General features: G+C 46.0%; 1 protein-coding gene across 1 annotated transcript in view; it reads left to right on the top strand.

Annotated features, from left to right (window-relative positions):
- The window catches only part of LOC138452837 (amino acid transporter heavy chain SLC3A2-like), a 540,336-nt gene extending 534,198 nt beyond the window's left edge, over positions 1-6,138 (top strand). Inside the window, exons 8-9 of the mRNA XM_069605181.1 lie at positions 4,626-4,775; positions 6,091-6,138. Of these exons, the coding sequence (XP_069461282.1) occupies positions 4,626-4,775; positions 6,091-6,138 (198 nt within the window). The remainder of the gene's footprint in view (positions 1-4,625; positions 4,776-6,090) is intronic.
- The last annotated feature ends 20,561 nt before the right edge of the window (positions 6,139-26,699 follow it).

Raw genomic sequence — 26,699 nt, 5'->3', positions numbered from 1 at the left:
AGGGCCGGACTAGACCCAGAGAATTACAGTCAAATCTAGACAGCGTTCTTCTCCACAACGTCTCAAGAGGAAGGGGGCAGGGCTTGGACAGGTATTTATAACCTGGGGAGTAAGAAAAGTCCTGATTGGTTAATCACAACCTGTGTATATAAACCAGAGTCGGTAGAAGGGTGGTGTGTTCATTCTTGGTTTGTTGCAGAGCCAACCAGACGTGGAGACAGGAGCTGCGGGAGGTTTATGGGCTTACGAGGACTAAAAGGAGAAGGCTATCCAGAGGTCCTTATTGCATTCCCTGCAAAGAACCAGGAAAAAGAAACAGCTGGAGACGGAAGAATTAGGGAGAGAATCCTTCTGGGCAATTTTTTTCTTTTCTCTTCATTATATTCTACCACAATTTCTTTGTTTTTACTTTGATTTGTGAGTCAAATAAAGACAACATTTCCTTTCAATTGAATCGCCTGTCTGCCTTCTTGTCACATACACCTTGGGACTGGGTAGTGTCGTAGTGGCTGAGATGAAGTTTTCTCCTTCAACTACACTAACGGTGATGTAAACTTTCTGTCCTTGTCTGTGTGTGTGTGTGTGTGTCTATGTATAACCCATTGTATTTACTCACAGAGTCGTGTGTGCATGCCTATATTGTATATGAATAAAGTGCCTATAAAGACCCAATTATATTCCAACTATTGGTCTAAGTGTGTGTTATTGCCTCCCTGAGTCCAAGAACTTTTAGTCCATAAAATAAGCTAAGTGGTTCTAGGGTCATTACACGTGACAGAAAGGCAAAACAGGCTGAAAAATCGCTTTCAAGGAAGTTTGGTCTCTATATGCAGGGTATTAAAGGTGGCTTAAAAGGTCCCTATCTTCTTCACTGAGTCATTTCCAAAAAGGACTCCCTAAGCATCCTCTTGAGTTTGGGCATCAGGCAGACAGATTACCTTCGGGTTGATCTTCATAATAATCCCCTTTTTACACTTCTTAAATAATGGAATCATTGGTGTCACCAATCAAGCATCAGGCTATTTGGGCCCAACCTGATTTCACCTCCAGGTCTAAGGGTTCCTTCATGGACTTGGACTCTTTGGCCAGCCTCATAATCTTTAAAATATGCCCCCCTGTGTTGACGTGATCCTGACATGTTACCCTGGCCCCATCAGCATGTGTAGAAATATAATTTTACAATCTGGGAAAACAAAATAACCATCTTGGGATCTATATCAGGGATCGGATGCTGCCTGCCCAACATGATTGGTCAGGGCATTCCACCATCATTTTTCTCCTGGACATATTATTTAACTTCCTTTGAAGGAAGGGCTTGGCAGACATGTCAACGTGCAAAAGCAAGTACCAGTCAGTGGAATTAGGATGCCCGAGCCCAACAGGATTGAACACAGGCTCACCCGTGTGATCTAGATCCCCCAAGGCACAAGATGCATCCTCAGTAATATCAATGATGTGATCCCCAAGGGATGAATTCTGACACAGATCCAGTGGTGGGAATCAGTATCTTACCTCGAAGCGACAAGCCTAGAGCAGCAAATTAGGCTCTCCTGTGTGAATACTTATCACCTGTAAAAGTGGACCCAAATGGTGAAATAAAGTCACCCACCACAGGTGCTTTCGAAAAGGGCAAAGCCCTGAGGTGCTGGGCTGAAAAGCCGATATTAAGTCAATTCCCTGACTGGCCTACAAATGGCACTGTTTCTGCACCACCTTCCAATTTATTGATGGCTCTACGTTGATAATTCTGAATACACCCTCCCCCTCACAGGGACTGTCCATCAAGCCCTGTTTGACAGTAATGACCATTGATTCCCCAAAAGCCACTGCCACAAAAGCCAAAGTATTCTTAATGGCTGGTTGCTCACTTATAGTCAATGGGCCTCATTACGAGGTGGGCGGTAAGGGATACCAGGCACCGCAATCCCTTAGCGCCCAATTCCAAGGTCCCTTAGCGGGAACCGTAAAGGACGTGTGGTCTTACCACACGTTCTTTACGGGACCTGTTAAGGGACCTTGGAGCTAATAACAGCCCCGCAATTAGCAGGCCCATTATTAGCGCCTTCCCATTGAGCCCTATGGGGTCTCAAATGGGAATGGGGAATGGCATTTGGAATGGGGACTTACCTGGTCTGCCTAGGTCGGAATGTCCCGGTAAGTCCCCACTCCACCAGACCGGACCCGGACACGATTTTGGAGGCAGCCATGGCGCTAATAGCCAAAGTCGTAATGAGGCCCAATGTCTGTTCACTTGCCTGAGAACCCGTATTATGAATTAACATATCTAACCCACTTATCAATTCGGCAGGATCCAGGTTATTCTCCTCTGAGACCTCTGTGAGTATCTCAATCCCTTTCTATGGCAGAATCCATTGTAAAAAGTGCATACCAAGGCAATATGACCCAAACACCAGAATTTGTCTGGGCTGATAGAAAAGAACAAACATAGTCATTTTATAACGGGTGTAGCAGGAAATGGAGACATCAAAGCAAGGTGCAAGGGTTTAATAACTCAATTCCCCGCCCCCATAAGCTCATTTTCAAGCACTAATAGACAGAGAAGGGGTATCAATAGGGTTAAGATCTCTGCTGCGCTGAATGCCAATGTTTTGGGAGCTCAATGCATTTTATATCTGTATGGGTTTTTCATGCCAGCATAAAACTAATGGATCCTTAAGGAATCGCCTCCATTTAGCACTTGCTTAAGAGCAGGTGGATTTCATAGGAATCCATTCACACATGCTGCCTGAAAACTGTAATTTTCAGGCAGTTTTTATTTTTTACAAGACACAGAGGACAAATGAAGAATAAATACGAATTTGCCTGTCTTTACTCTTCATTTTTCCACTCTGTCTCGCAAATATTTAAAATTGCATGCAGGAGACCCAACAGCATTTAAATGCTAAAACTATCGGTTCCCTGTATGCAATGACATTTATTTACTATACATTACCACCTAAGACACCACTGAGGGGTGTCACAGAAATGAAAACAACACTGAAATCGCTACTCCCCTTTTGCTTTTTATTAAAAAAAAGGATTGTCCTTTACTCTAAACTCCTTATGGCTAATGCTGTGGAGAAAAATAAACCCTTCCCGCGCAAACAGTGTATTATGAAAGCCACTGGGTTTGTTTCCAGATCCCAAACCCCTCTGCCTTGAAACCATACTCTGCCAGCGAACCACCTGGCCTCATGTTAGTACACACAGAGCATAACACACTGTCCCTCAATAATAGGAGACCTTTGAACAACCAATAATACAACCAGTAATGCAGTAGAAAAGTCTCCTGTAGAAATCAACCCTGTCCTGGTACAATACAAATTGACATAACATAATAGGTAAGCCATAACTAACGTTTGGAAGTTTGCGCATCAAGGAAAGAGGATGACTGTTGGCGGACTATCTACTAAACCATGGATAGGGATTGCTGGACACTGAAATGAGAGGAATGGGCATGGACCACAAGATTGTGGGAGTGTTCGTTTTCCTTTCTAACTTTGTTTTTTCTGGCTGCTGTTCAATAAAGAATGGAGTAAGTGCATAACCGGTGCCTCTGTGCCATATAATAGTTCCTGGAAACGGAGTACATTGTTGCTAATTCTGTTTGCATTACTACTGCAACTACTCACAGGGCTGAATAAATGAAATGCTTTATAAGAGTCAAAACATTGAAGTTTGGACAATAGGTAACTATTGTGGAATTACTACAAGAGAAGTTGGGTGAACGAATGTCCTCCTACTCTTGATCTGCCAATTTTTGTGATAAAGATTGACTTTCCATTTCTCATTCATTATCTTTTGTAAAGTTTAAGACTTTAGATAAACCTGAAAAACAAAAACAGCTCTAAAGAATTCCCAGAGCCCATTGGGGTTGAAAGGTTGCTCACAAAACAGATAGTATGTGGCAAAGCTGTTTTGAAGTAAAAGAGCCACATTCATCCCAAATACACTTTCTAAGCCAATTTGGGGTCATCTTTATTCGTCCGGCATCAAGGTAGATTTATATGTGCAATTGTGATGGAGGAACCGGCCAGGAGTTCATAGTACTTATATCCCCTCAGAAAAAGAAAGAAACCTGAAACTAACCGCTCCTTGATCTCCTTCAGAATGGAAGCACCTTAAGGGCAATGCCTTTTAAAACAACCCTTCAGAAACTTGTTATGCTAAGAGACCATATAAATTTGAAATGGATATTAAGAATCTAAATATAAAACAGCCAAGCCACCATCATCAAAATTGCACTTAAAGCCATTACAATGACCACTGCCTGCCCTTAATCTAGACGGGCAGGCAAGTGGTCTGTCACTTATCTATTCAGAATTCTGGTCCTAGTGAGGAACAGGATGCCGTAAATCATTTTTTGCTACAAGTGTCTTATGGTTTTAGGGTGAACGTTTTAAGATGCGATTTCAGTGTTCAAATGAGAGACAAGAACAATACCATTAAACAGCAGGTTGTGCTAGTTAAAATATGCATGCTGGCTGGCTGAATAGGTGAGACTATTTTGTGAACACTATTTAAATACAACGGTTAAAACCAGCAGCCGACAAGGTCCCCCAGATGCTGCACCATACCAGGTAGGCACAGAAAAATGTTAAACTAATATTTGTGTATCTTATCAGGTTGGTGGGCCGAAAGTGGGTCACATGGCATCCCTGGTTCCAGAGAATCTCCTGCGCTTGTACCACATCATGCTCTTCACCCTTCCAGGGACTCCTTTCACCAATTATGGGGATGAGATTGGTCTCAAGCTCCCGGACGAGTATACACAGGTAAAGTTGCTGCCTACACACTCAGCTTTTTGCTGAGACCAATTTTTATTGTAAACATTTATCCTGTATTTATGTAGTCACAATTGGCCATTTGTGGGTACAGTTGACAAACATATACAAGTTTCACCACGTTTTCTAGTCTTATCTCCTAAAACATCTTCCTAACGGGCACCTCCTCCTGCCAGCTTTTGACTTCAGATGTTACCAGCCACTTTACTACTACCACCTCCTTTTCTCTACTCCTGCCTCCTGAAGTTACTACCTCCTCCTTTACTACTACTGCCTCAACATGGCCTTATTATATACCACCTCCTCCATCTGTTTAGTCTCCCCAACTTATCTTACCACCTTCTCCTTACCTTTCTCTACTAGGACCAATTCCTGCTGTATATTCTCCCTTCAGCCCTCTTTAACATTCTTCACCATCACCACCTCTTACCACATACTCTCAGCACTTACCACCTCTTTTTCTCCCCCTTCTTATCTCTCACCACCTCTTCCTGCTCTCCAATGCTTCCACCTCTCTAGTCACCTTCATTCCTCCAGCCTGTGCTCCCTACACCACTCCCAATGTCTCCAGCCTTCTCCATACGCAAGCATCCTGCAATCCACACTGCCAGACTGGGCTGCTTGTGCTTTATAGAGCTCTAGCTAGACTAGCACCTATAAGCTGACACTTGTCACTTAGACGGACATTGGCCTCATTACGACCCTGGCGGTCGCGGTATGAACGGTGCCGGTAAGGTACTGGCACCGTTCATACCGGGCTGCCACATTACGAGTTTGTTCGCGGGTGGCGGTATGCACGTCTGGTCTGCCAGACGTGTATGCTGCCACCCGCGAGCAGACCAGAATGCTAACAATGGACCCCTCATTAACGGGTCCGTTGTTAACATCCTACCCATTCCCATTGAGCCCAATGGGGGCTCAAATGGGAATGGGGCCAAACCGGGTATGGGTCCTGAAAATGGGAATTACCGGGCCCGCAATAGTCGGAATGGCCCGGTAATTCCCTTTTTTTGGGACCCCGACATGAGTTTGGAGGTAGCCAACCCGGTAATGAAAGCATGGCTACCTCCAAACTCATAATGAGGCCCATTAAGTTCATTTTAAAACATGAGAGAAAATGGAGAAGTTAATTGATCAAATTAAGTATTATACATGGCATTACTTGTGTTGCCCATTCATCATTTTTAATATTGGGAAGTCACGCATAGCACGAACATTGATATGCAATATACTCTACCATTGGCACAAAATGTAGTTGTGGGACAATTTTATTATGATCTTGATACTGTTTTCTTGTTTGTTTTAGAATGTGGTATACAACTGCAGTATGACATCACTTGAAAATTATTTGTAGTCTGGATTTATGGTTTGATAGTTAAAATCATGTCACAGTATTTATACATAATTAGCAAGCAGTATGTTAAACCGTTCCATGATTAAGCCACAGGCAGTTGGGAAACGTCAAGCAGCATATTATCTTTTTCAGAATGTTAAAAAAAAGTACAACAGGATTCCGGAAGCTATAGGCTGTCATTTACTCTTGTGTATATGCATTTGTGTGTGTGTGTGTGTATGTCCAAGCATCTTGAAAATGTTTTAATATAGAGCACTGACATAAAGCACCTTGCTTGAACAAAGAATATGCAGAAAAACAAACATAACATGTCTTTTTATTTAATACTAGTGGAAAAGCCTGTGTACACAAGCTAATGTGCATAATTGAAGACATTTTCAGAGTGTCAATATATTATGTTGTGTACTTTAACGTAATTTATGTTAATAGAAAAATAAATGTGTAAAGGATCTTGCTCTTTTTACGCCGAGGAGTGGTAACCTCAAATAAAATCTCACAGAATCTGTTGAAAGTTTAACATAGTACATTAGGCCATACAGTTGTATCTGCTCCTCCTTGTCTTGGATCCCACTTACGGGCTTTGGACTCAAAAATATACTGTTGAGGGATGACCGAGTAATACAATTCACGTGCAGCATGAGTCAAAGAAAACATGAGATCCTAAAATAAAGTACATCGAAGTCAAAGTTTAAAATGTACAGGAAGAATATAATTGATATAAAAAGACATACCAAAAATATTACAATGAATAAGTACATCACACATAAGTACATTTTAAAAAAAGTAATTTATTTTGTTAGAAAAATAGTGCTTAATCAAATGTATTTCTGTTTATATGTTTTTAAATGTGTATATTTTCTTAGTGAATGCAACTTGAAGTATGCTGTTAAAGTGGTATCCCTGTGTTGGGCTTTTTTGCAGCTAATTTTATGTTATTATTGTTGAAATACACATTTTGTTCGCCTGGAAGATGAACTTGAAGTCTTATTGTTGTAGGTATAGGTCAACAGCTCCCTCTAGCGGTGAAATACACATTTTGTTCGCCTGGAAGATAAACTTGAAGTCTTCTTATTATATGCGTAAGGCAACAGCTCCCTCGAGCGGTGGTAACAGGTGAATCGGGCATTTGACAGCTTTGAACACATTTATCAAAGCCACATATGTTTGTGTAAAAGATGCATTACAGTTTTCTCAACTAGGTGGAAATACACAAGTGTTGTCATTTTAACTCTCTGAATTCTAAACAATCTAGATAACAGGGAATCACACACATATTGTTAATAATAATGAATGTGTACAAATAATTGAGGGTTAAGGATTTCTTTTGCTGAGAGCAGGGATCACTCCGTTTCATAAATCCTGTTTTTGACTATCAGCTGTACTGTCGTGCACAGCTCCAGGAGAATGCACATCTGGCTTTGGGGTCAAGATAAAGGTCCTGGTCGGGATACAATCGACATATTATATAACCACACATCAAGAAGTACATTCCATTGTACCCAATGCATTCTCTAATGGGAGAAAAAGAAATGCATCTGAATGAAGGCCTGCTACAGTAGTGCCCCAAGACACATATTGCTGGCATTTTACCACCTCACTTTTCTGTATTGTAGCAGTTTCTCACAGGCATGCACAGTAAACATACTCTAGGCTTGAATGGTTCTCTGTCTTGTTTTGTGAACTTGACTGTAGTTATATACTGTGCAGTGCTTATAACCGACATTTGTAAGATCAGCAACACACAATGCAGCGATACTAAATCTATTGCATTGAGGAGAAGCCTCTGGGTTATTTACTGGATTTCTTATTTTTGTTTTGTGTCCCATTGACAGTACGGCAATGGCATTACGCTATACAGCATCATATACAATCAAGAAATAATATTCATTAATAACTGTAATAAAACATGCATCGCTCAGTAGTGTCGGCTGCATGCAGTGACAAAGTAACATTGTTGGAACAATTGAAACTTGGTGCCAAATTGATTGAAGGGTTCACCCAGCTGGTGACGGGATCACCAGGCTCAAACTCAAGCTCACTTTCAATGATGTTAAAGAGAGCAACAGGACCTTTATCCCTATGCACTTGAAAGAGCGTCTATGTCACACTCTTCTCCCTCTCACTGTGCGTTTGTGGCCAAGAACAGGGCATGCAGGCGCAGATGATTCAACCCAAGTTAAATAACAAGAAATCGCAGAGTGGTAAAATGATGAACAGCATCTTGGAGGGCTGTATTCGGTGGTTATTGGAGATAAATTGTGACTTAAATCGGGCCAAGGTTTTGAAGAATGTAAGTTCACAAACAGTCCTTAAAGACCTAGTTGGCGCATCATTCACAAAAACTGTAGAGTTTTGTTTTGAAAATCTCTCACAGAAGAAAAATCTGTAGGAGGAATGCAGCCATTAAAAGAACAAGCTTGCCTTTGATAATGTTCTTTCTGATGGATGTGACGGGCCTCTCACAGATTCCTCATCAATCCATTTCCATCCCCTAATCTGAGTGCTCATATATCCTTTTGGCTGGTTCTATTCCTCTGCATCTTTGTCCTGTAGCGAATGGGCATAACTCAGGTCTTTGTGCTTTTGTTCACTTGCCTATGTACCGTAGACATCAATTCTGGTTCTATTGACAACATGAAGTCAATGGTGACCTCCGCTGTACCCATAGTGGCTGGGCACCGTAACCTTGGCTACACCGGAAAATATATGAAGAGGTGAGGAATCTGGGAAGAATAGTGTATAAATAAGAAAAAAACATTAACAAAGGTAAGTAACTTGTTTTTCTGCAGCACATTTTGGTAGGGATACGCTGATTGATTAACCTGGAACGTCTTCTGGGATCTTCTGAGACCAGTAAAGGACAGTATCTATCAATGAGACAGGTAATTTCAATTTTAAATAAGCTATTACAGAATTTGTGAATATGATTAACCTGCAACAAGAGACCCTGCAATAGGATCTCCTTAGCGAAGCTTTCAAGCAGTACATTTCGAGTTTCAAAAAATAAGTACCGAGCAAAACAATAGAATGTCCCTTTGCAGATAGAATGTGGTAAAAGCACATCGGAAGTAAATAAAGGCAAATGTGGACATGCTCAAGGCCTTAAGAACATTTGTTGGAATTGGTCATAAATTTGCTATAGTGGTGACGCAGCCAATCACTTATTTAATAGGGATGACTGTGCTACCTTAATACTTTTGACTAATACTACAAAAGTGACTATTTGAAATGTTTAGGTATACTTCTCGGTATTAACTAGTTTATTTTTGTTTTTTTAGTGACCTATCCAGACTCATTCTTTTCAATATTCTGTACATTATGTATCTAACCTACTGACTGAATAATTCCAAACATAGGAAATGTACATGAGTTTATTTGTTAACTATGTATGAGATGTATTATTTATTCCAGGTATTAGTGCCCTGATACCTCCGGGTCTGGGCGGTACCAACAAATACAATAAATAAATAAATAAATATGGTCTATTTAGTTTATGAGATGATTCCATTTTATGAGCTTATTGGTGATTGCTAAATTGGAACTGGAGGAGTCTGAACTAATCGAACACCACTTACTTTTCTCCTAATCTTGCGGGTCCTAAATTGAATGCGCTGACAAATTTAGGATACCTTTCCTATTCAAAAATTGGATTTAGAAAGATGTAAGGAATCTTGAACTTATTAGCATTTCAAGCCTTAAACGCATCAGCAGTTACAATGTTGACAAACCACTACAGGATATGGCCAAGCCGATCTGAGTTGCCACATAGTATGTCTGCCAAGAAGGGTGTGCCAGTCCCCCGTCTGGCTTAGCGGCCTGTAGGATATGCCCGTTCAACCTCACTCTTTTTCCTCTCCATATAACGCTCATCATCTGGGGGTCAAATTCAGCAAATTGCGCTCCGGAGGGGGACATGGGCAGCATAAATGGCAGGTACAGTAGTTTGGGCATATAATTAATTTTAATGCCATTTATTCTGGTGAGAGAAAGCATGAGTAGTTCCCATGAGGTCGTACCCCACCGGATTGTATCAAGGATAGGTGTGTAATTTATATCGACAAGTGTATGAAGCATCAGGCTGATCCGCACCCCTAGGTAGTTAATAGTCTGGAGGCAAAGTTTGAACTGAGTCCCCTCCCCCGGATCCCAGGGAATGTTCAAGTGCAGCGGCATAGTCTCGAACTTGTCCCAGTTGATGCTGTATTCGGTCACCAGTCAATATTCACACATTATAGTGGAGATACGAGGAAGGGATCTGGTGCAGCGACTAATGTATAATAATATATCATCCACACAGAGGGACACTCTATGTTCCTCTGACCCCTTAATTATGCCAGACCATCCGTCGTCGCTCCTCAGTTTGGCGGCAAGTGGATCCATCACCACGGCATATAGCAGGGGTGATAACGGGCAACCCTATTGTGTCCAGGTGTGCAGCGGTAAAGGATCTGATATTAGCTCATTTGCTACTACCAAGGCACATGGTGCACTTTAAAGGATCCCCACCATTTGAAGGAATTATCCTGAGAAGCCATATTTGCACAGAACCTCGAACATGTAGTCCCAGCGCACTTTATCGAATGCCTTTTCATCGTCGAGTGATAGGACTAAATCGTTGGGTTGGGCTACCCCTTCTAGGATATGCAGAAAGTGCCAAAGGTTGTCCAAAGAATGCCTATGCAAAATAAAGCTTGTTTGAGCCTGATATTCCAATCTGGGAAGCAGCCTCTCCAGTCTGCCTGTCTGGCACTTCGCCAATACTTTTGCGTTGGCTTTAATGAGAGATATGGGCCAGTATGAACTGCAGAGGGTGCGGCCACGCCCCTTTTTATGAAATACCACAATATTGGCCTTCAACCAGGATGGTGGAAGTTGCTCCGCTTCTAAGGCCTCACGAAACATCTGCCCCATGCGCGACGCATGTTCCTCTTGCATGTGCTTGTGAATGTCTATGGAGAGGCCATCTGGTCCTTCCTCTAATGGCTCGAATTACTTCTGCATTGTCTAGCAGTGCATTTAGGGACACAATTTCGGCAGGAGTGAGTGTGGAGAGAGATATTTCTTTAAGATATGTTATAAGTTGATTGATATCCCTATCAGGCGGGGCAGCATAGAGCTCCTGATAGAACTCAGCAAATCTTTCATTGATGGCCAGGTCCCCCCAGAGCAGCTCCGCATCAGACCCTCGGATAGTAGTGATTAGCTGGCCCTGTTGTTTTCCCCTCAACACAAGAGCCACCATGCAAAGGGGTCTGTCCCCTGATGCATACAGGTTGAGCGCCCACTTGGAGAAGGCCTTCTGGGCCCTAAGCATAGTAACATGAGCTATCTCAGTTTGATTATCTGGGCATATGCCTGGGGGTCCCTAGTAGCTCAATGTGTGCGTTCGGCTGAGGTGAGAACAACCAGCAGCTGGGATTCCTTCGCCTCCCACACTTTCTTCTTGTTTGCCCAGTGTCAGATAGATTGATATCTAAAGCAAGCCTTGAAGCGGTCCCAGCATCAGAGTGTGTTAAAATCATTGATTAAATCATCTTGCCAGAACCTAGCTACATCCTGTGCTAATAGATTAGTCCTGGCCGGATATTGTAATGCCATGAGGTTCATCCACCATGTCAGGGGCTTTGGCTGGTGTTCCCGGAATAGTGAGACTCCTAAGGACCGTGATCTGAAATCGTCATCGGGAGAATTGAGCGAGAGTCCGCCATATAGAGCATGGTGCATCGGAAAAGGCAAAAATCAAGCCTGGAGTAGGATTGGTGGTGATTAGAATAGAATGTGTAGTCCTTAGTAGATTCACGCAGGTGTACACACATCAACTAACCTGAGGTCTGATAGGAGGAACTGGAGTGTTCTGACTTTTTACGGGTTATGACGGCCCTGTGATTGCGAGGAGTTAAATCGATTCACTTCTGGCTTTAGTGCTACATTCAAACCCCCTCATCAATGTTAAGTGACCCATAACCGGTGCGCAAGTGGAAAACTGGTGAGTGAAGAATCGGTAGTGTGTGTCATGCGGCAATATATGTTAACCACTGTAATGCGCTGGTTATGCAGATGCCTATGTATAAGAACAAACCGTCCTTCTTTGTCCATCTCCGTACTGGGTATTGTGAGGGGGACCCGCTGATCTGTGAGAAGGGACACACCTTGTTTACCATGGGAGGGGGAATGCACGGCCATACCCACCGACCCCCTGCATGATTTTGACGATTCAGTGGCATCCAGGTGAGTTTCTTGTAGGAATATAATGTCCCTGTGCAGGTTGCACAGTGTGTTTAGTAGGCGTCTTCACTTAATAAAGTGCCCCAGCCCCTGGACGTTAAGGAATATGCATGTAAGTGAGGTCATCTAAAATTGTCTGACAATTGGGCATGACCGGGACCTAGACAACAGAACAACAGTTTTATCTCATTTGTATCCTCTCTCAGTGAGCATATGTAGTCGCATATGTGCAGTAACTTTGTTATGTTCTGACAGGTGTCGCTTCCCCAAATAACAAACCCTCCCAACCCTATCAACCAAACCCCATAACATTGGATCCCAAAAACCCGACCCCAATACAACATCAAAAATGATGTAGAGCCCATGCAGGGCTATTGGCGAGCAGAGCCCCATGGCCACCTCCCAGCATCCCTGCCCTTCCTGGCCCTAAGTGTAGGTAGTAGTACCTGAGGTGCGCCCAGGCGCAACCCTAACAACAAAACAATAAATGCCCTACAGTTGATGAGCTCCATAAAGTGACTCTTCCCTTCAACTCGATTCCACAGCAGGATCAATGTATGCATGACCACCTTACGACATGGCATTTCTGTGTCAAAAATGTTGAGGTGTTCCCAGGGACCATCGTGGTCATGTGAGGGTAGCCCAGAAGCACAGCGTGATCAGCCCCGGTCACTTATAGTCCATCAACTTTCTTTCACCGCAAGGGGCCTTCCTATCTGAGTTCCACTCCTCGTGGCCTTCTACCCGCCGTCTTGCGTCCTTATCTGTCGCTGCAGCCGAGGTAGCGAGTGGGCCCCCTCCCCTTGTGAGGGTCTTCCTTCGATTGGGGTATACTCCACTGTGACTATATCTCGAAGCTTTAGAAAGGGCCATGCTTCCTCAGGGTCCTCAAAAGAGTGCCACTTGTGGTCCAGCTGGATGGACCACACTGCTGGGAACTTGAGGTAATGTTTGTGCTGAGATTCCTTTAGCGCCTCAAAAAGGGGGTTCAAGGCCTGCCTGCATTTGGAGACCTCTACAGAATAGTCGCCAAAAGTGCTGTTGTCCAGCCCTATGCCCCGATATGCCTTGAGTATCGCCAGTTTGTTTTGAAAATGTAGTAACCTCATCTTGATTGTATGTGGTCATTCACCCGCTGATGGCTTGGGGATGAGGGCTCTGTAGACACTTTCGATGACATAAGATCGGGGGTTATCAAGAAGTAGTTTGTCTTGTAGAAGGCCGTAGACGTAGTTCTCTAGGTCGTTTCCCTTATTTTATTCCGGGAGCCCCGCCAGGTGGAGATTATGGCGCCTAGACCTATTTTCTTGGTATTCCATCTTGGCCCCACAGCCGTTGTACCTCTGGGATAAGCCTGGTCATGTCTGTTTTGCTGTCGCATAATTGTCCTCCAATGCACTAATCCATTGTTCGTTTTCTACAATTCTATCGTCCTGGGTTTTCATTTGTGTCGTGTCTTGGAGCTCTTTCTTGATATCTTGTATGGTGGCATTGGTCTCCTGGGTTCGTTGGCCTATGAGCTTCATTTCCCCCAATATTTCTTGGAATTGCATTTGTACATCCATCTTTTGGGGGTGTCTGGAGGATCTGCAGAGCTGGGCACTGATGGAGTTGGTACTATTCTCTCCACTATCGGTTTCAGTCTGTCTGTGGCTTGTTGCATGCCCTCAGGACTCCCACTAAAATGACAGGGTAATCTACAGTCCAGCAGCCCCTGATATGCAAAGCCAGGTAAGTATATTCCTGGCACTGAACGTGATAGCGCAGGCCACGTTCAGGTGTTTCAGGCCCACAAGATCAGTAAGCGGTGGCAGCCCCCCTCAGTCAGGCAGCAGCGGAGGCAACGCACACCACAGATCCAGTTTTGGGCGACCCGTGGGGGTCTCTAGCAAACTGGATCCTGCGGTTGCGGCAGAAGTGTCAATATGTCTGGGAGTGAGCCCAGCATCAGTGACATGCCATCTCCATGCTGTAGTTGCGGCACCCTCAAATATAGCAGCTGTAGCGGCTAGCAGCAGGTCGGGCTGTCAGCCCTAAACCCTCTCGTAAGGGTGCACACACGCAGGAGGCTCCGCTTGTCGAGCAGTACCAGCCAGGTCTAAGTGATAGTGTAGTTTTCCCAGTGAGCCGTAGACAGCCACCAATTCATCCACGAGGCATCAATTGGGCTGTCAGTTGTGTGGGTGTTGCTGGGTGGTTATAGGCGGTGTGGAAGCGGTGGGTGGGACAGCTGCCAACTCATCGTTTTTTTGCGTGCAATATGGAGCTGCTGGGGTTGGGGAGCTGAGCATAGTAGCACCGGTGCAGTCATTTTCCTATTGCGCAGGCTCCCTTGGCCCCATTCTCCCACGTCACAGTCCATGTTCTTTGCATGGTGTGCCTGATATATATGTGCCGGTATGTGCAGCCTGATCTCAGGTGGCGGGATGGGCACTGTAATACTCTGTGCCACTTCACATTCACTGCACCAAGTTATATGCAGCACTGCCATTCCGCGGTGCTGCGTCGGGCCCAAGGCACAAGGGAGCACAAAGCTGGGTAGCGGTTTGCAGCAGTCTCTCCCTCCGCCATGGGTCTGATAATTACTGCAGTACTGCACTGTGAGGGGCTGCTGCCGGCAGCACTTGCCTCTGCTGCTGTTATACGGTCGACGTGTGCGGCCCGACCTCGCCGCCTCCACCAGTGCACTAGGTATCAATGGGCCACAACGGCATCCAGGGAGGGCAAGCAGACGTCCAGCATGCCCCTCATTCAAGGCTGGCATCCTCCAGAAATCTCTGCCACAGTCAGTGGGATGCCACCCCACCCCTCCTCAATCACAGCAGGCCGCTGGAGCAATGATGCAGTGTTCTGAGACCCCAGGTTTCCAATGTCATGTCTTCAAAATGTCACCTGCTGCTGCTATTCACATACTGGCACTCCGTGGAATCGGTTTTCCGAAACCCACCTGCAGAGGAGCTCGATCACCTTGTGGCCATCTTTCTCAGGCTCTTGACCCCACCCTGCCCCCCAATGGAAAGGTTTTTTAAAAAGAGAAGTGTGTAACATACCTGCAATGTGTACGCTCGGTGACAAGTCGAGCTAACCCTCCTCCCAAACAGGGTAGTAGAAGGAGGGGGGGTGTAGTCGTACAGACCCCTGCCTTGCGCCTTGGGTGTAGTCATTAATACCAATGTACCTCCCTCCCGGCAGAGTTTGCAAAGGGAGTTATTGGGGCCTATGCCACTCCCCACCCTGCTTTCCTCCAACTGCAGCGCGCCGTCTCCCGCCATTGTGATTCTCCCAGTTTCTGAATCCTCGTTTACTACTCCTGGTTGTGAACCTGGGTGCCCTCTGGGCTACCGTTCTTCCTGGGGGGGAGGAGGGTTCGTCTCCCGGTTCTTGGATGTTTTGACAGACCAGCTACCTTCTGCTTCCCACCAGTCCCACACCTCCTCGTGGGAGTTCTAGAACCAGTGTCCATCTACTGATATTATTTTGAATCTGGCTGAGTAAAGTAACATATAGCAGATGTTGTTTTCTCTTAGAGTTCCTTTAATTCCCTCAAAACTTTGCCTTTGTTGTTGTACTTGTTTGATGTAGTCTGGGAAAACTATTGCTAATCCATTGGCTGCGTGAATTGGATCGTTGCACGGGCTAATTGCAGTATCGCGTCCCGGTCACTGTAATTGAAAGTTTGAGCGAACATTGGTCGCAGCCGGGCCCCTTGAGGGCCTGCTCTACTGCAAACCACTGTGAGAGTCCTTTAGAGCCAAACTTCCCGTGCAGCCAAGACTCCAGGAAGAGTTTCATGGTTCCCCCCTCGATTTCCTTCGGGAGGTCTATTATGCGCAGGTTCTTTCTTCTTGATCACCCGTCCATATCTTCAACTCCTGCCTCTAGACCTCTACGTTTGTAGCAATGCTGAGACCTGCTTTTTGAGTGTGATGATCTCCCCCTCGTTTCCCCTACCTCTTTCTGTCTTTCGGATGTTTACTGCATATCTGCTCATAGTAGGTTTACTTTTTCCCCTATACTGATGATTTTCAGCTCTAGGGCAGCCCGGGAGCTCTAGCACGATCAGTATTTTGTTCTACAGGGGAGAGCCTGGTCTGTTTGCGATGGAGGGTACGCCACGTCTCTGGCATCTTGAGAGCATATCTTGTTATATAGTGGACCATGGGTTGGCCACCACTTTGTAACCGCCAGATTCTAGTGATCCAGTGAGTGCGGCCCCTCTGCTTACCTGCGGGCTGTGCTGGGTCCAGTCTCTCTCCGGGAAGGATAGCACTCAGGATCTTCTTCCACCAGTCTGGGAAGCTGTTTGCTGCGGGTTCTAGTTGTGCTCTCTGCAGAGTCTCCCTCGTGCCAGCTATTTCTGCCGCCCTCGACTGAACAGGGTGGCCTGCGTATCCAACGCTGCTTTGCCGGTTTGGCCCCTTTTAAGTAAAGCGAGTCAGCTCTCTCCGATCATATGCGGTTAGCACCGCGGTGTATCCCCGTCATCCCAGGGGGACTGGATTATTTAACGGTCGGCACTCCATTCACGCTCTCTTCCTTCTCTTTGTCACCAGTGAACAGGAGTCTCCAGGTGAGACAGCACGCTCACCGGGACGTCTGTTCTCTGCGGCACCATTTATTCCTAAAATCAAGTCGGATTTAGCAGGATATACCCAGGATCACTGGGGGCGGCAGTCGGAGCACCGAGGGATTATGTCTGCATGCGTTTTCTGCTGGCCACGCCCCCAGGTAATTCTCATTTTTAAATGTATCCTACGTATTTGCTTCCTAAACCAAAAACTACAATATCTATCATTTCAACAGTACGCAAGTAACAATTTAATTACATTAGAAAAAATCAATTTAGTATGCTTTAGAAAGTGAACTATATATACATTTTCAAATATAAGCTGTACATTTTAGTGTGTCCAACTTCACATTAAAATTATTTTATGTGCGTTACAATTCTTTTCAAATTGCAAACTACATATTTACTTACATTTAGACATCTTTATACGTAGGAACGCTGTTTAATAAAGTAAACATCTCTGTTTCTTACAAACACCATCTGTAAAAAAAAAACGTAATAGTGGGAAAAGTGCAATTTGATCTAAGAATATTAATTCTCCATCTTGTATTTTTTTATGTATTTATTTGTTATGCGCCGGAGCCCGCAAGCATTTGAAGACCAACATGATATTGGTGGTGTTTATCACCTTGCACCCTCTTTTGGATGTGTTGAGCGCTTATGTTAAACTTATAATGTTACTGTAGCCGGTTTCGGAAATGATGTGATGCCTACTGTATGTTTGCAGTCTTCATGATAAAACAGGTGTGTGCAACACAGAGTTGTGGTCAACTCCGCTTACCACCTTGAAGGAGACTATGGGCCTCATTACACGGAAGGCGGTGAGCCATGGCGATATTAGCGCCATGGCTCATGCCGGTAAAATACCGGCACCGCCTTGGCGGAAAGGGGATTTACCGCCCCATTCCAAGGTTGGAGGGGCGGTGAATCCCCCTTCCGCCATTGCCCTTCCCCATTCCCATTTCTGCCTCATAGGGCTCTGTGGGAATGGGGAAGGCGCTATTTACGGCACCGTAATTTTGCGGTGCCGTAATTAGCTCCGAGGTCCCTTAGCGGGTTGGTTTTTAACGCCTGCAAAAAGCAGGCGTTAAAGCACCAACCCGCTAAGGGACCTCGTAGTAAGGCGGTAATGGTTAACGGTCACCGTTACCATTAACGGTGGCCGTTAACCATTACCGCCTTCCGTGTAATAAGGCCCTATCTCTCTTGTAAGTGGCACGCACCTCCAGTGGGAAATGCACCAATTTTTCAGGTTCGATGAGTCAAGAAGAATTAGACTCCCCATCTGCTGTCCAGAGATACACTTCATTAAGGCCATGGCCTTCACATAACACATAGGGCCTCATTACACGTTGTGCATTAAGGGATTAACGTTACCGGTAATGGAATACCGGTATCGTTAAATCCCAACCCCAATTACGACCCGGGTTACCGCTATTAGCGGCACCGCTAAGTACAGTGCCACTAATAGCGGCTAGTTCGCGAACACGCAACCGTTCATCCCGTAAATAGCGGCATGGCGCTAATAGCACACCATCACAAGCCATGCGGACATGCAAATAGCGGCATGGTAAAGCCCCAAAAACCCCTTACCGGCATGGCGCTAATACCGGCATCACAAACCACCCATTAAGAGAACTGAGCAGTGTTCCCACCTGCCACAGGTGGACACAATCAGCACAGGTGGAGGCAATGGAGAATGTGCCAGCACAAAAGGAGCACACCACACCACTTCACACACCCCTTCCCACATCAAGATGGTTCCAATACTAGCAGCATTACATGGGCTGGAGGACATGATTGCAGTGCAGCAGCAACAACAACAGGCAGCACAGAGGAGACGCAGGAGGAGGAGGAAGAGGGCAAGACAGGCGCAGCAAGCACCACCAGAGCACCTAGTAATACCACAGAGGCAGCCACCTATGCCCAGGATCCGAGCCAGTCCATTTAACCTAACCCCTGAGCAGATATACACCCTGTACCGTCTGGACCGGGATACCATCACCAGCATTGTGGACATGACACATGACGACTTTGTGAGCCTCATAGACATCAGAACTGCCATCCCCCCTCTACTGAAGGTGGTGACCGTGCTCCACTTCCTGGCCACAGGCACCTACCAGCATACAGTGGGGCAGATGCATGGCATCTCACAACCAGTATTCTCACACACGCTGAACCAGATACTCGATGCCCTCCTGAAGCATGCACGTGAACACATATTCCTGCCACGGACTGCCCAGGAGATCGCAAACACCAAAGTTGGCTTCTATTCACTGGCAGGCATCCCAAGTTGCATCGGGGCCATCGACTGTACACATGTGGAATTGGTGGTCCCACATCACAATGAAGTAGTCTACCGGAACAGAAAGCAATTCCACTCTATCAATGTCCAAATGGTATGTGACGCAAACAAGATAATCACACATTGTTGTGCCCCATTTCCCGGATCAACCCATGATTCAATGGTCCTGCGGAACTCAACCATACCACGCTACATGGAGCGACAAGCCGGACAACGTTCGTGGCTACTTGGTGAGTAGCAGGGCAAGCACATGGCAATGTGATGGGGGGGAGATACATACTCCAACTGGGTGTGATTGCGGGGGAGAGATACATACTCCAACTGGGTGTGATTGGGGGGGAGATACATACTCCAACTGGGTGTGATTGGGGGGAGAGATACATACTCCAACTGGGTGTGATTGGGGGCGGGGAGAGATACATACTCCAACTGGGTGTGATTGGGGGGGAGAGATACATACTCCAACTCGGTGTGATTGGGGGGGATACATACTCCATCTGGGTGTAGACAGCCATCCGTAGGACAAATGGACATACAGATGGATACCAATGTCCATCAGGGAAGGCCACATTGTACTTGAGAAGAACCCACATGCAATTTGAAGCTGCACAACATTGAGAACAATCCAGGTTTCCAAATATCACACATCCATCCACATCCACATTGCACATCATGCCACACCACATAATACACAAATCAGCAACATGGCGTCAAGATAGTTATACAGAATTAGCGCAGCACAACATCAATATAGCAATGTGCCCTTGAATGCATGCAAAGGGATCACCCCTAGCCATAGCATTGAACCACACACCTATAGCACCACTGAAGTGATGCTTCACAGCATGGCAACATCGATGTCAGAATGGCAGTACACTAGCAGTGTGGTACCAATTTTGCCTGGGCCCAGGGACACCTAAGACCTGGCCTCACCCAGGACATGTCAATTACTGTCGGAGGCATGAATCGGGCATGTCCACTTGCAGGGTCGAGCTCACCTTTGCACATTGCAGTCACACAGATCGTCTTCATGCATGCTGGTAATCGTGGATTTCAATCACAAAGCAAAGTCGATTTGTGCGATATGTACAGGCCGCTCTTGAGGTGAACAGTAACTGTCACGCCTCTTAGGAAGCGCTGGTCCCTCTGGCATCGGTGGACTCGACGCTATGCAGCTTCCATTTTTTCTCCCAAGATGGTGGCTCGGTCCGCGTGCAGAGGTCTAGATGTTCGACTCACGAAATGCAGTGGGTCTCCGCCCCCTACTCCGCGAACAGCTTATCTGGCGTCCTCTCCAGCAAGCCGATGCGTTGCTACTCTTCTACGACACCGCTTCGTAAGTACGGACCTAGGCTTGTCTCTCTGTCCTTTCTTACGTACTCTGAGCTACTAACTCTTTTTCTTTTTCCAATTGTTAGAAAAGACTGACTAGTACCCCCAGAACAGAAGCCTCTACACAATATCTCGGGAACAAACGCATCAACATACACACACGCCCCATTCGCGCGCCCACTCCAATTCCTACCCGGCTTCCTCTGAGGTAAAGATACGCTTCTACCAGTACATGCTACCGATATATGCCCAGTCACTATCATTTCTCCCTGTCTAGAGCTAACTTTGTTTCTTTATTAGTGGATCTACCTTCGCATCCGGATCTTCGGTCCCAGCATCTGTTTCCCACTAATCTACACTTAAAAGAGTATCTAGTCCAGTCTTTACTTTCAATTACCTCACTTACCCTTCGCTTTACAACTACTTACCATTTCTAGTTCTCGCCTTTCCCTGGATAGACATCACCGCCTGGAACCAGCCTTCTGCCTAGAAGAAATATTTGAACCAGACGATTCCCAGACGTGCAGGGTTTTATTCCTCCGCAGGGTTTCCGTGGGGTTCTTCTCTCCGACTGAGACTTTATGTCGCGGCCTGGAGAGGAGTTCCAGGGGGATTCCTATAGCATTGGTTCTCTGACAACTCTGACACAGACACCTCTCGGAATCCACTCCGATGGCGAGTTCTTGAAAAAAGGTCCAATCCCTGCCATATCGTCATATGACTTTCTAATGAATGTTAAGAGGTGAAAACTATCGAATTTGTCACAGTTAGCAACGCCCAAAATAAATAAAGATTCAAATAGACAGGATTGGATCCCTAGTAGAGAACTCTGGCGTGCAGTCGATTCACAAGGATGGACCAAGCTCAGCAACAACAATTGCTAGCTGCTGTTCAAACTTTGACTGCAGAAGTTTGGCTTTAAAACAAGAAAATGCTATGCTTCGCCAACATATGGGAAGAGCTCCTAGTTGTTCTGAATTGCCCCCGGTCCCATTCCTGGGGGTTTATACGATGGAGACCCCCATAAATTAAAAGCTTTTATAGAAGCTTGTACTGTCCAGTTTTCATTCAAATCTGCATTCTTTCATAATGATCGAGAAAAGGTAGGGCATATAATTTCAAATTTAACCGGACCCGCCTTAGCCTGGGCGACTCCACTAGTAACCACACCAACAATGCCTTGTTAGATTCCTACCCGGCCTTTTTGAATAGCCTCCGGGCTATGTTCGGGAGGCAAGAAATCACTATTTCAGCCCAAGAACAGCTTTTAGATTTGAGACAAGGGTCACAAGACCTGTTATCATACATTACCAGGTTCAAACAGTTGGCAGCAGGCACATCCTGGGCGGATGATGCCCTAATCACCATATTTAGAAGAGGATTGAATGAGGAATTAAAAGACAAGTTATCGAGAGTGCCTCGTCCCCCGAATCTTGCACAACTAATCTCCCTGGTGATGCAAATGGATTACCGCTTACAAGAAAGGCATAGGGAACGTCGTAAGACTAAGAATCTGTGAATTTCTTCTGAATTCCCCTTTTCCACTGCCGCCAAGGCTCATACAGACGAGCCGATGCAGATTGGGACGACACGTGGTCGCTTGACTCCTGATGAACGCAATCGACGTTGTCAACTCAAGCTATGCATGTATTGCGGGGCCAAGGATCATGCGGTACAAAACTGTCCCATTGCTCCTGTAAGAGGGCAGGGAAGCGCACGCACCCTACCGTCAGGGGAACCACAGATAGGGAATTAATGAAGAGTTCCTCACCAACACTAGTGCACTCACAAAGTACAGAAGTCCCTGAAACCCCCCTGGTGGTATTAAGCATTACTCTTCAATGGAATTCTACACAGCCTGTGGAAGTGTCAGCCTTAGTGGACTGCGGGGCCGCGGGTAATTTCATTGATTCTTTTTGGGCAAGACAGATGGGAGTACCAAGTACATTGAAATCCCTAGCTATCCCGGTGGAATCAGTAGACGGAAGTCCGATAATTTCAGGACCCATTACCGAGCAGACACAACCTCTTGCAATGAAGATAAATTCACATAGCGAGACCATAACATTGGATATTATTCACACCGTCCATTATCCCATCATACTTGGATTACCCAGGCTCTGGGTTCATAACCCCTATGTAAACTGGACAGCTGGACCCTTTTCTTAGGGTCAGAACATTGTTTAGGAAACTGTCTCTCTAGCGGTGCATTGGGCTTTCATCCTGTATTGTCCTCCCAAGAAAGCAAATCGAATACCACTGTTCTTAAACACATACAGGGGGTTCCTGACATCTACCAAGCCTTCCATTCGGTGTTCTCGAATTTCAAATATGCTGAACTTCCACCTCACCGGAGAGATGACTGTGCTCTCGAACTAATACCCGATGCCCCTATTTCTTTCAGACGGATGTACGTTTTATCATCAAGGGAGAAAGAAGTTCTGAAAGACTACCTTCAAAAGAACTTACGTAATGGTCTCATTGCAGAATCTACATCGCCTGCCGGAGCGTCCTTATTTTTTGTCCCAAAGAAAGACACAACTGAACTCAGGCCATGTATTGACTATCGTGGGCTAAATAGGATCACTGTTCCCGATCGTTATCCCATGCCGCTCATCCCTGACATTCTTGAGGCAGTGAAAGGGGCTGCAGTCTTTACAAAATTGGATCTTCGTGGGGCTTACCATCTTATCCGAATTCGAGCAGGCGACGAATGGAAGACGGCCTTTCGTACACCTTTTGGACATTATGAGTATTGAGTTATGCCTTTCGGTCTCTCTAATGCTCCTTCCTTCTTCCAGTGCTTCATGGATCACATCTTCTCTGATCTCCTCCTCCACTCAGTAGTCGTATATCTGGACGATATTCTGGTCTTCTCATCTTCCACGGCTGCACACATACAACACGTTACGGAGGTACTCCAACGTCTCTCTGATAACCTTCTATTTTGTAAATTGGACAAATGCGTGTTTCACAAGGAAAGGGTGGCATACCTAGGATACATTTTATCAGCCAGTGGAGTTTCCATGGACCCGCAAAAGATTTCTGCCATTACCGAATGGTCTGCTCCTAGAAGTGTAAAAGAACTACAGAGGATCCTCGGTTTCTCTAATTTTTATCGGCAATTCATCCCCAATTATTCAGAAAAGATCTTACCGATGACCGCCCTTCTCAAGAAGGGGGTGAGTTTCGGCTGGTCAGAGGCCGCTCAATCATCATTCGAAAAACTGAAGAAAAGTTTTGTATCCCGACCATTTCTCATAACTCCTGATCAAACTAAAAGGTTCATTGTTGAGTCGGATGCATCACACCACGCTTTAGGAGCAGTTCTTTTACAAGAGAATGCCCAGGGGGTGGAGTGTCCTGTGGCCTACATGTCCAAGACTCTTTCCCCTTCTGAACGGAATTACACGGTTCTCGAGAAGGAATTGCTTGCTATCAAACAGGCCTTTGAAGAATGGAGACATCTTTTGTTGGGAGCCAGCCATGCTATTGAAGTACGAACCGATCATAGTAATCTACGTGCCCTACAATATGCCCAGACTCGAAACAGTAGACAAGCCCGCTGGGCGTATTTCTTTTCTCCTTACGATATTGTTTTCACCTTCATACCTGGTAGAATCAATCTCAGAGCTGACGCCTTGTCAAGAAAGGATAACACCCTTTCTAATCCTTTTCGATCAGAGCCTCTCTTTCCCCGAGCTATATTTCTCCAGGTAGTCACCACTTTTTTGCAATCCGTCGCAGAATCTACAAAACTCCTGTGGATTCTAAACCCGATGTTCTGGATAACCTGAAGCTGGTCCTGTTCCAAGGTTGCGCCTATCGTGAGAAACGTGTGTTCATTCCGTCTGAAGATCTCAGACGAAATGTGATGCACCTATGTCATGACTCACAGGTGGCCCGACACAGGGGAATTGCCAACACTACAGAGTTGGTCCTACGACATTTTTGGTGGCCAAATGTGGGTAGAGACATACAAGACTAGGTTTCAGCAAGCTCTATCTGTTTACAGACCAAGACCCCGTGTTCAGCTCCATTGGGTCTCCTTTCCACGATGCCTATTCCGGTTTGCCCGTGGCAGATCATTTCCACCGATTTCGTGGTGGACTTACCCGTTTCCGAAGGTTGTATGACAATCATGGTGGTCGTGGACTATTTTACAAAGATGGGTCATTTTGTCCCACTCCCTCCGGTTCCCACTGCAGCGCAGATGGCAAGAACTTTCATCTCACGTATATTCTCATTACATGGTCTTCCTGTTACTATTGTTTCGCATAGGGGGCCTCAATTTACCTCTAGATACTGGCGCCAAGTCTGCAAGAGTCTTAACATCAACCGGGCTCTAAGCTCTGGATTCCACCCGCAAACCAATGGTCAGATGGAGCGTCTAAATCAGACACTCGAGGGATGCTTACGCTGTTATATTTCTGCCTCCCAAGACAACTGGTACGAATTGTTACCTATGGCTGAATTCGCCTATAATAATTCCAGACATTCTGCATTGAAATCCAGTCCCTTCTTTTGTTCCTATGGGTTTCATCCTATCTGTCTTCCTGTGGGTCTCTCCTCCTCATCGAGATTCCCTGATGTGGACAGTCTACTACCGGCTATTCCGGATGGTCAGCGATCCACTCGAACCTCACTTCTGGCCGCTCAGGAACGGGTTAAACGTTCTGCCGATAGACACCGCTCGCCTGCCCCGCGGGTGGTTCCAGGGGCTTCTCGCTTTTTGCCCCGTCACCTGGTACCTCCTAAGCTGTCACCTAAATACTTTGGTCCTTTCCCGATTCTTCAATGTGTGGGTTCCGCCGCCTTTCGTCTGCGTCTCCCTCCCTCTTGGTCCCGGATTCACCCTGTTTTCCACATTTCCCAGCTAAAGAAGGATGTGGTGGACCGCTTTTCTAGGATCAGGAGTTCTCGCCCACTGTCTGTGTCTACTCTGTCGGGTACGGAGTTTGAGGTTGCTGGCATTTGCGACTCTCGCTACTACAGGGGTCGCCTTCAATACCTGATTGATTGGCATGGCTATTCTCAGGCGGAGCATTCCTGGGAACCCGCGTCTGCTGTTCATGCTCCCGATTTGCTTTGCCGCTTCTATCGTTGTCATCCCGGTAAGCCGGGTGCCCCGTCCCTTCGGAGGGGGCATACTGTCACGCCTCTTAGGAAGCGCTGGTCCCTCTGGCATCGGTGGACTCGACGCTATGCAGCTTCCATTTTTTCTCCCGAGATGGCGGCTCAGTCCGCGTGCAGAGGTCTAGATGTTCGACTCACGGAATGCAGTGGGTCTCCGCCCCCTACTCCGCGAACAGCTTATCTGGCCTCCTCTCCAGCAAGCCGATGCATTGCTACTCTTCTACGACAACGCTTCGTAAGTACAGACCTAGGCTTGTCTCTCTGGCCTTTCTTACATACTCTGAGCTACTAACTCTGTTTCTTTTTCCAATTGTTAGAAAAGAGTGACTAGTACCCCCAGACCAGAAGCCTCTACACAATATCTCGGGAACAAACACGTCCACATACACACACGCACCATTCGTACGCTCACTCCAATTCATACCTGGCTTCTTCTGAGGTAAAGATACGCTTCTACCGGTACATGCTACCGATATATACCCAGTCACTATAATTTCTCCCTGTCTCGATCTAACTTTGTTTCTTTATTAGTGGATCTACCTTCGCATCCGGATCTTCGGTCCCAGCATCCGTTTCCCACTAATCTACACTTAAAAGGGTATCTAGTCCGGTCTCTACTTTCACTTACCTCACTTACCCTTCGCTTTACAAATACTTACCATTTCTATTTCTCGCCTTTCCCTGGATAGACATCACCGTCTGGAACCAGCCTTCTGCCTAGAAGAAATACGTGAAGCAGACGATTCCCAGACGTGCAGGGTTTTATTCCCCCGGAGGGTTTCCCTGGGGTTCTTCTCTCCGACTGAGACTTTATGTCGCGGCCTGGGAGAGGAGTTCCAGGGGGAGTCCTATAGCATTAGTTCTCCGACAACTCTGACACAGGCACCTCTCGGAATCCACTCCGATGGTGAGTTCTTGAAAAAAGGTCCAATCCCTGCCATATCTTTGTGAGTTTCTAATGATTGTTAAGAGGTGAAAACTATTGAATTTGTTACA

Source organism: Ambystoma mexicanum, chromosome 4p (assembly GCF_040938575.1).
Source record: "Ambystoma mexicanum isolate Mex_15411 chromosome 4p, UKY_AmexF1_1, whole genome shotgun sequence".
Classification (NCBI taxonomy): Eukaryota; Metazoa; Chordata; class Amphibia; order Caudata; family Ambystomatidae; genus Ambystoma; species Ambystoma mexicanum.
The sequence above is the reverse complement of the archived record's forward strand: the minus strand, read 5'-3'. Positions and strand labels throughout refer to the sequence as shown.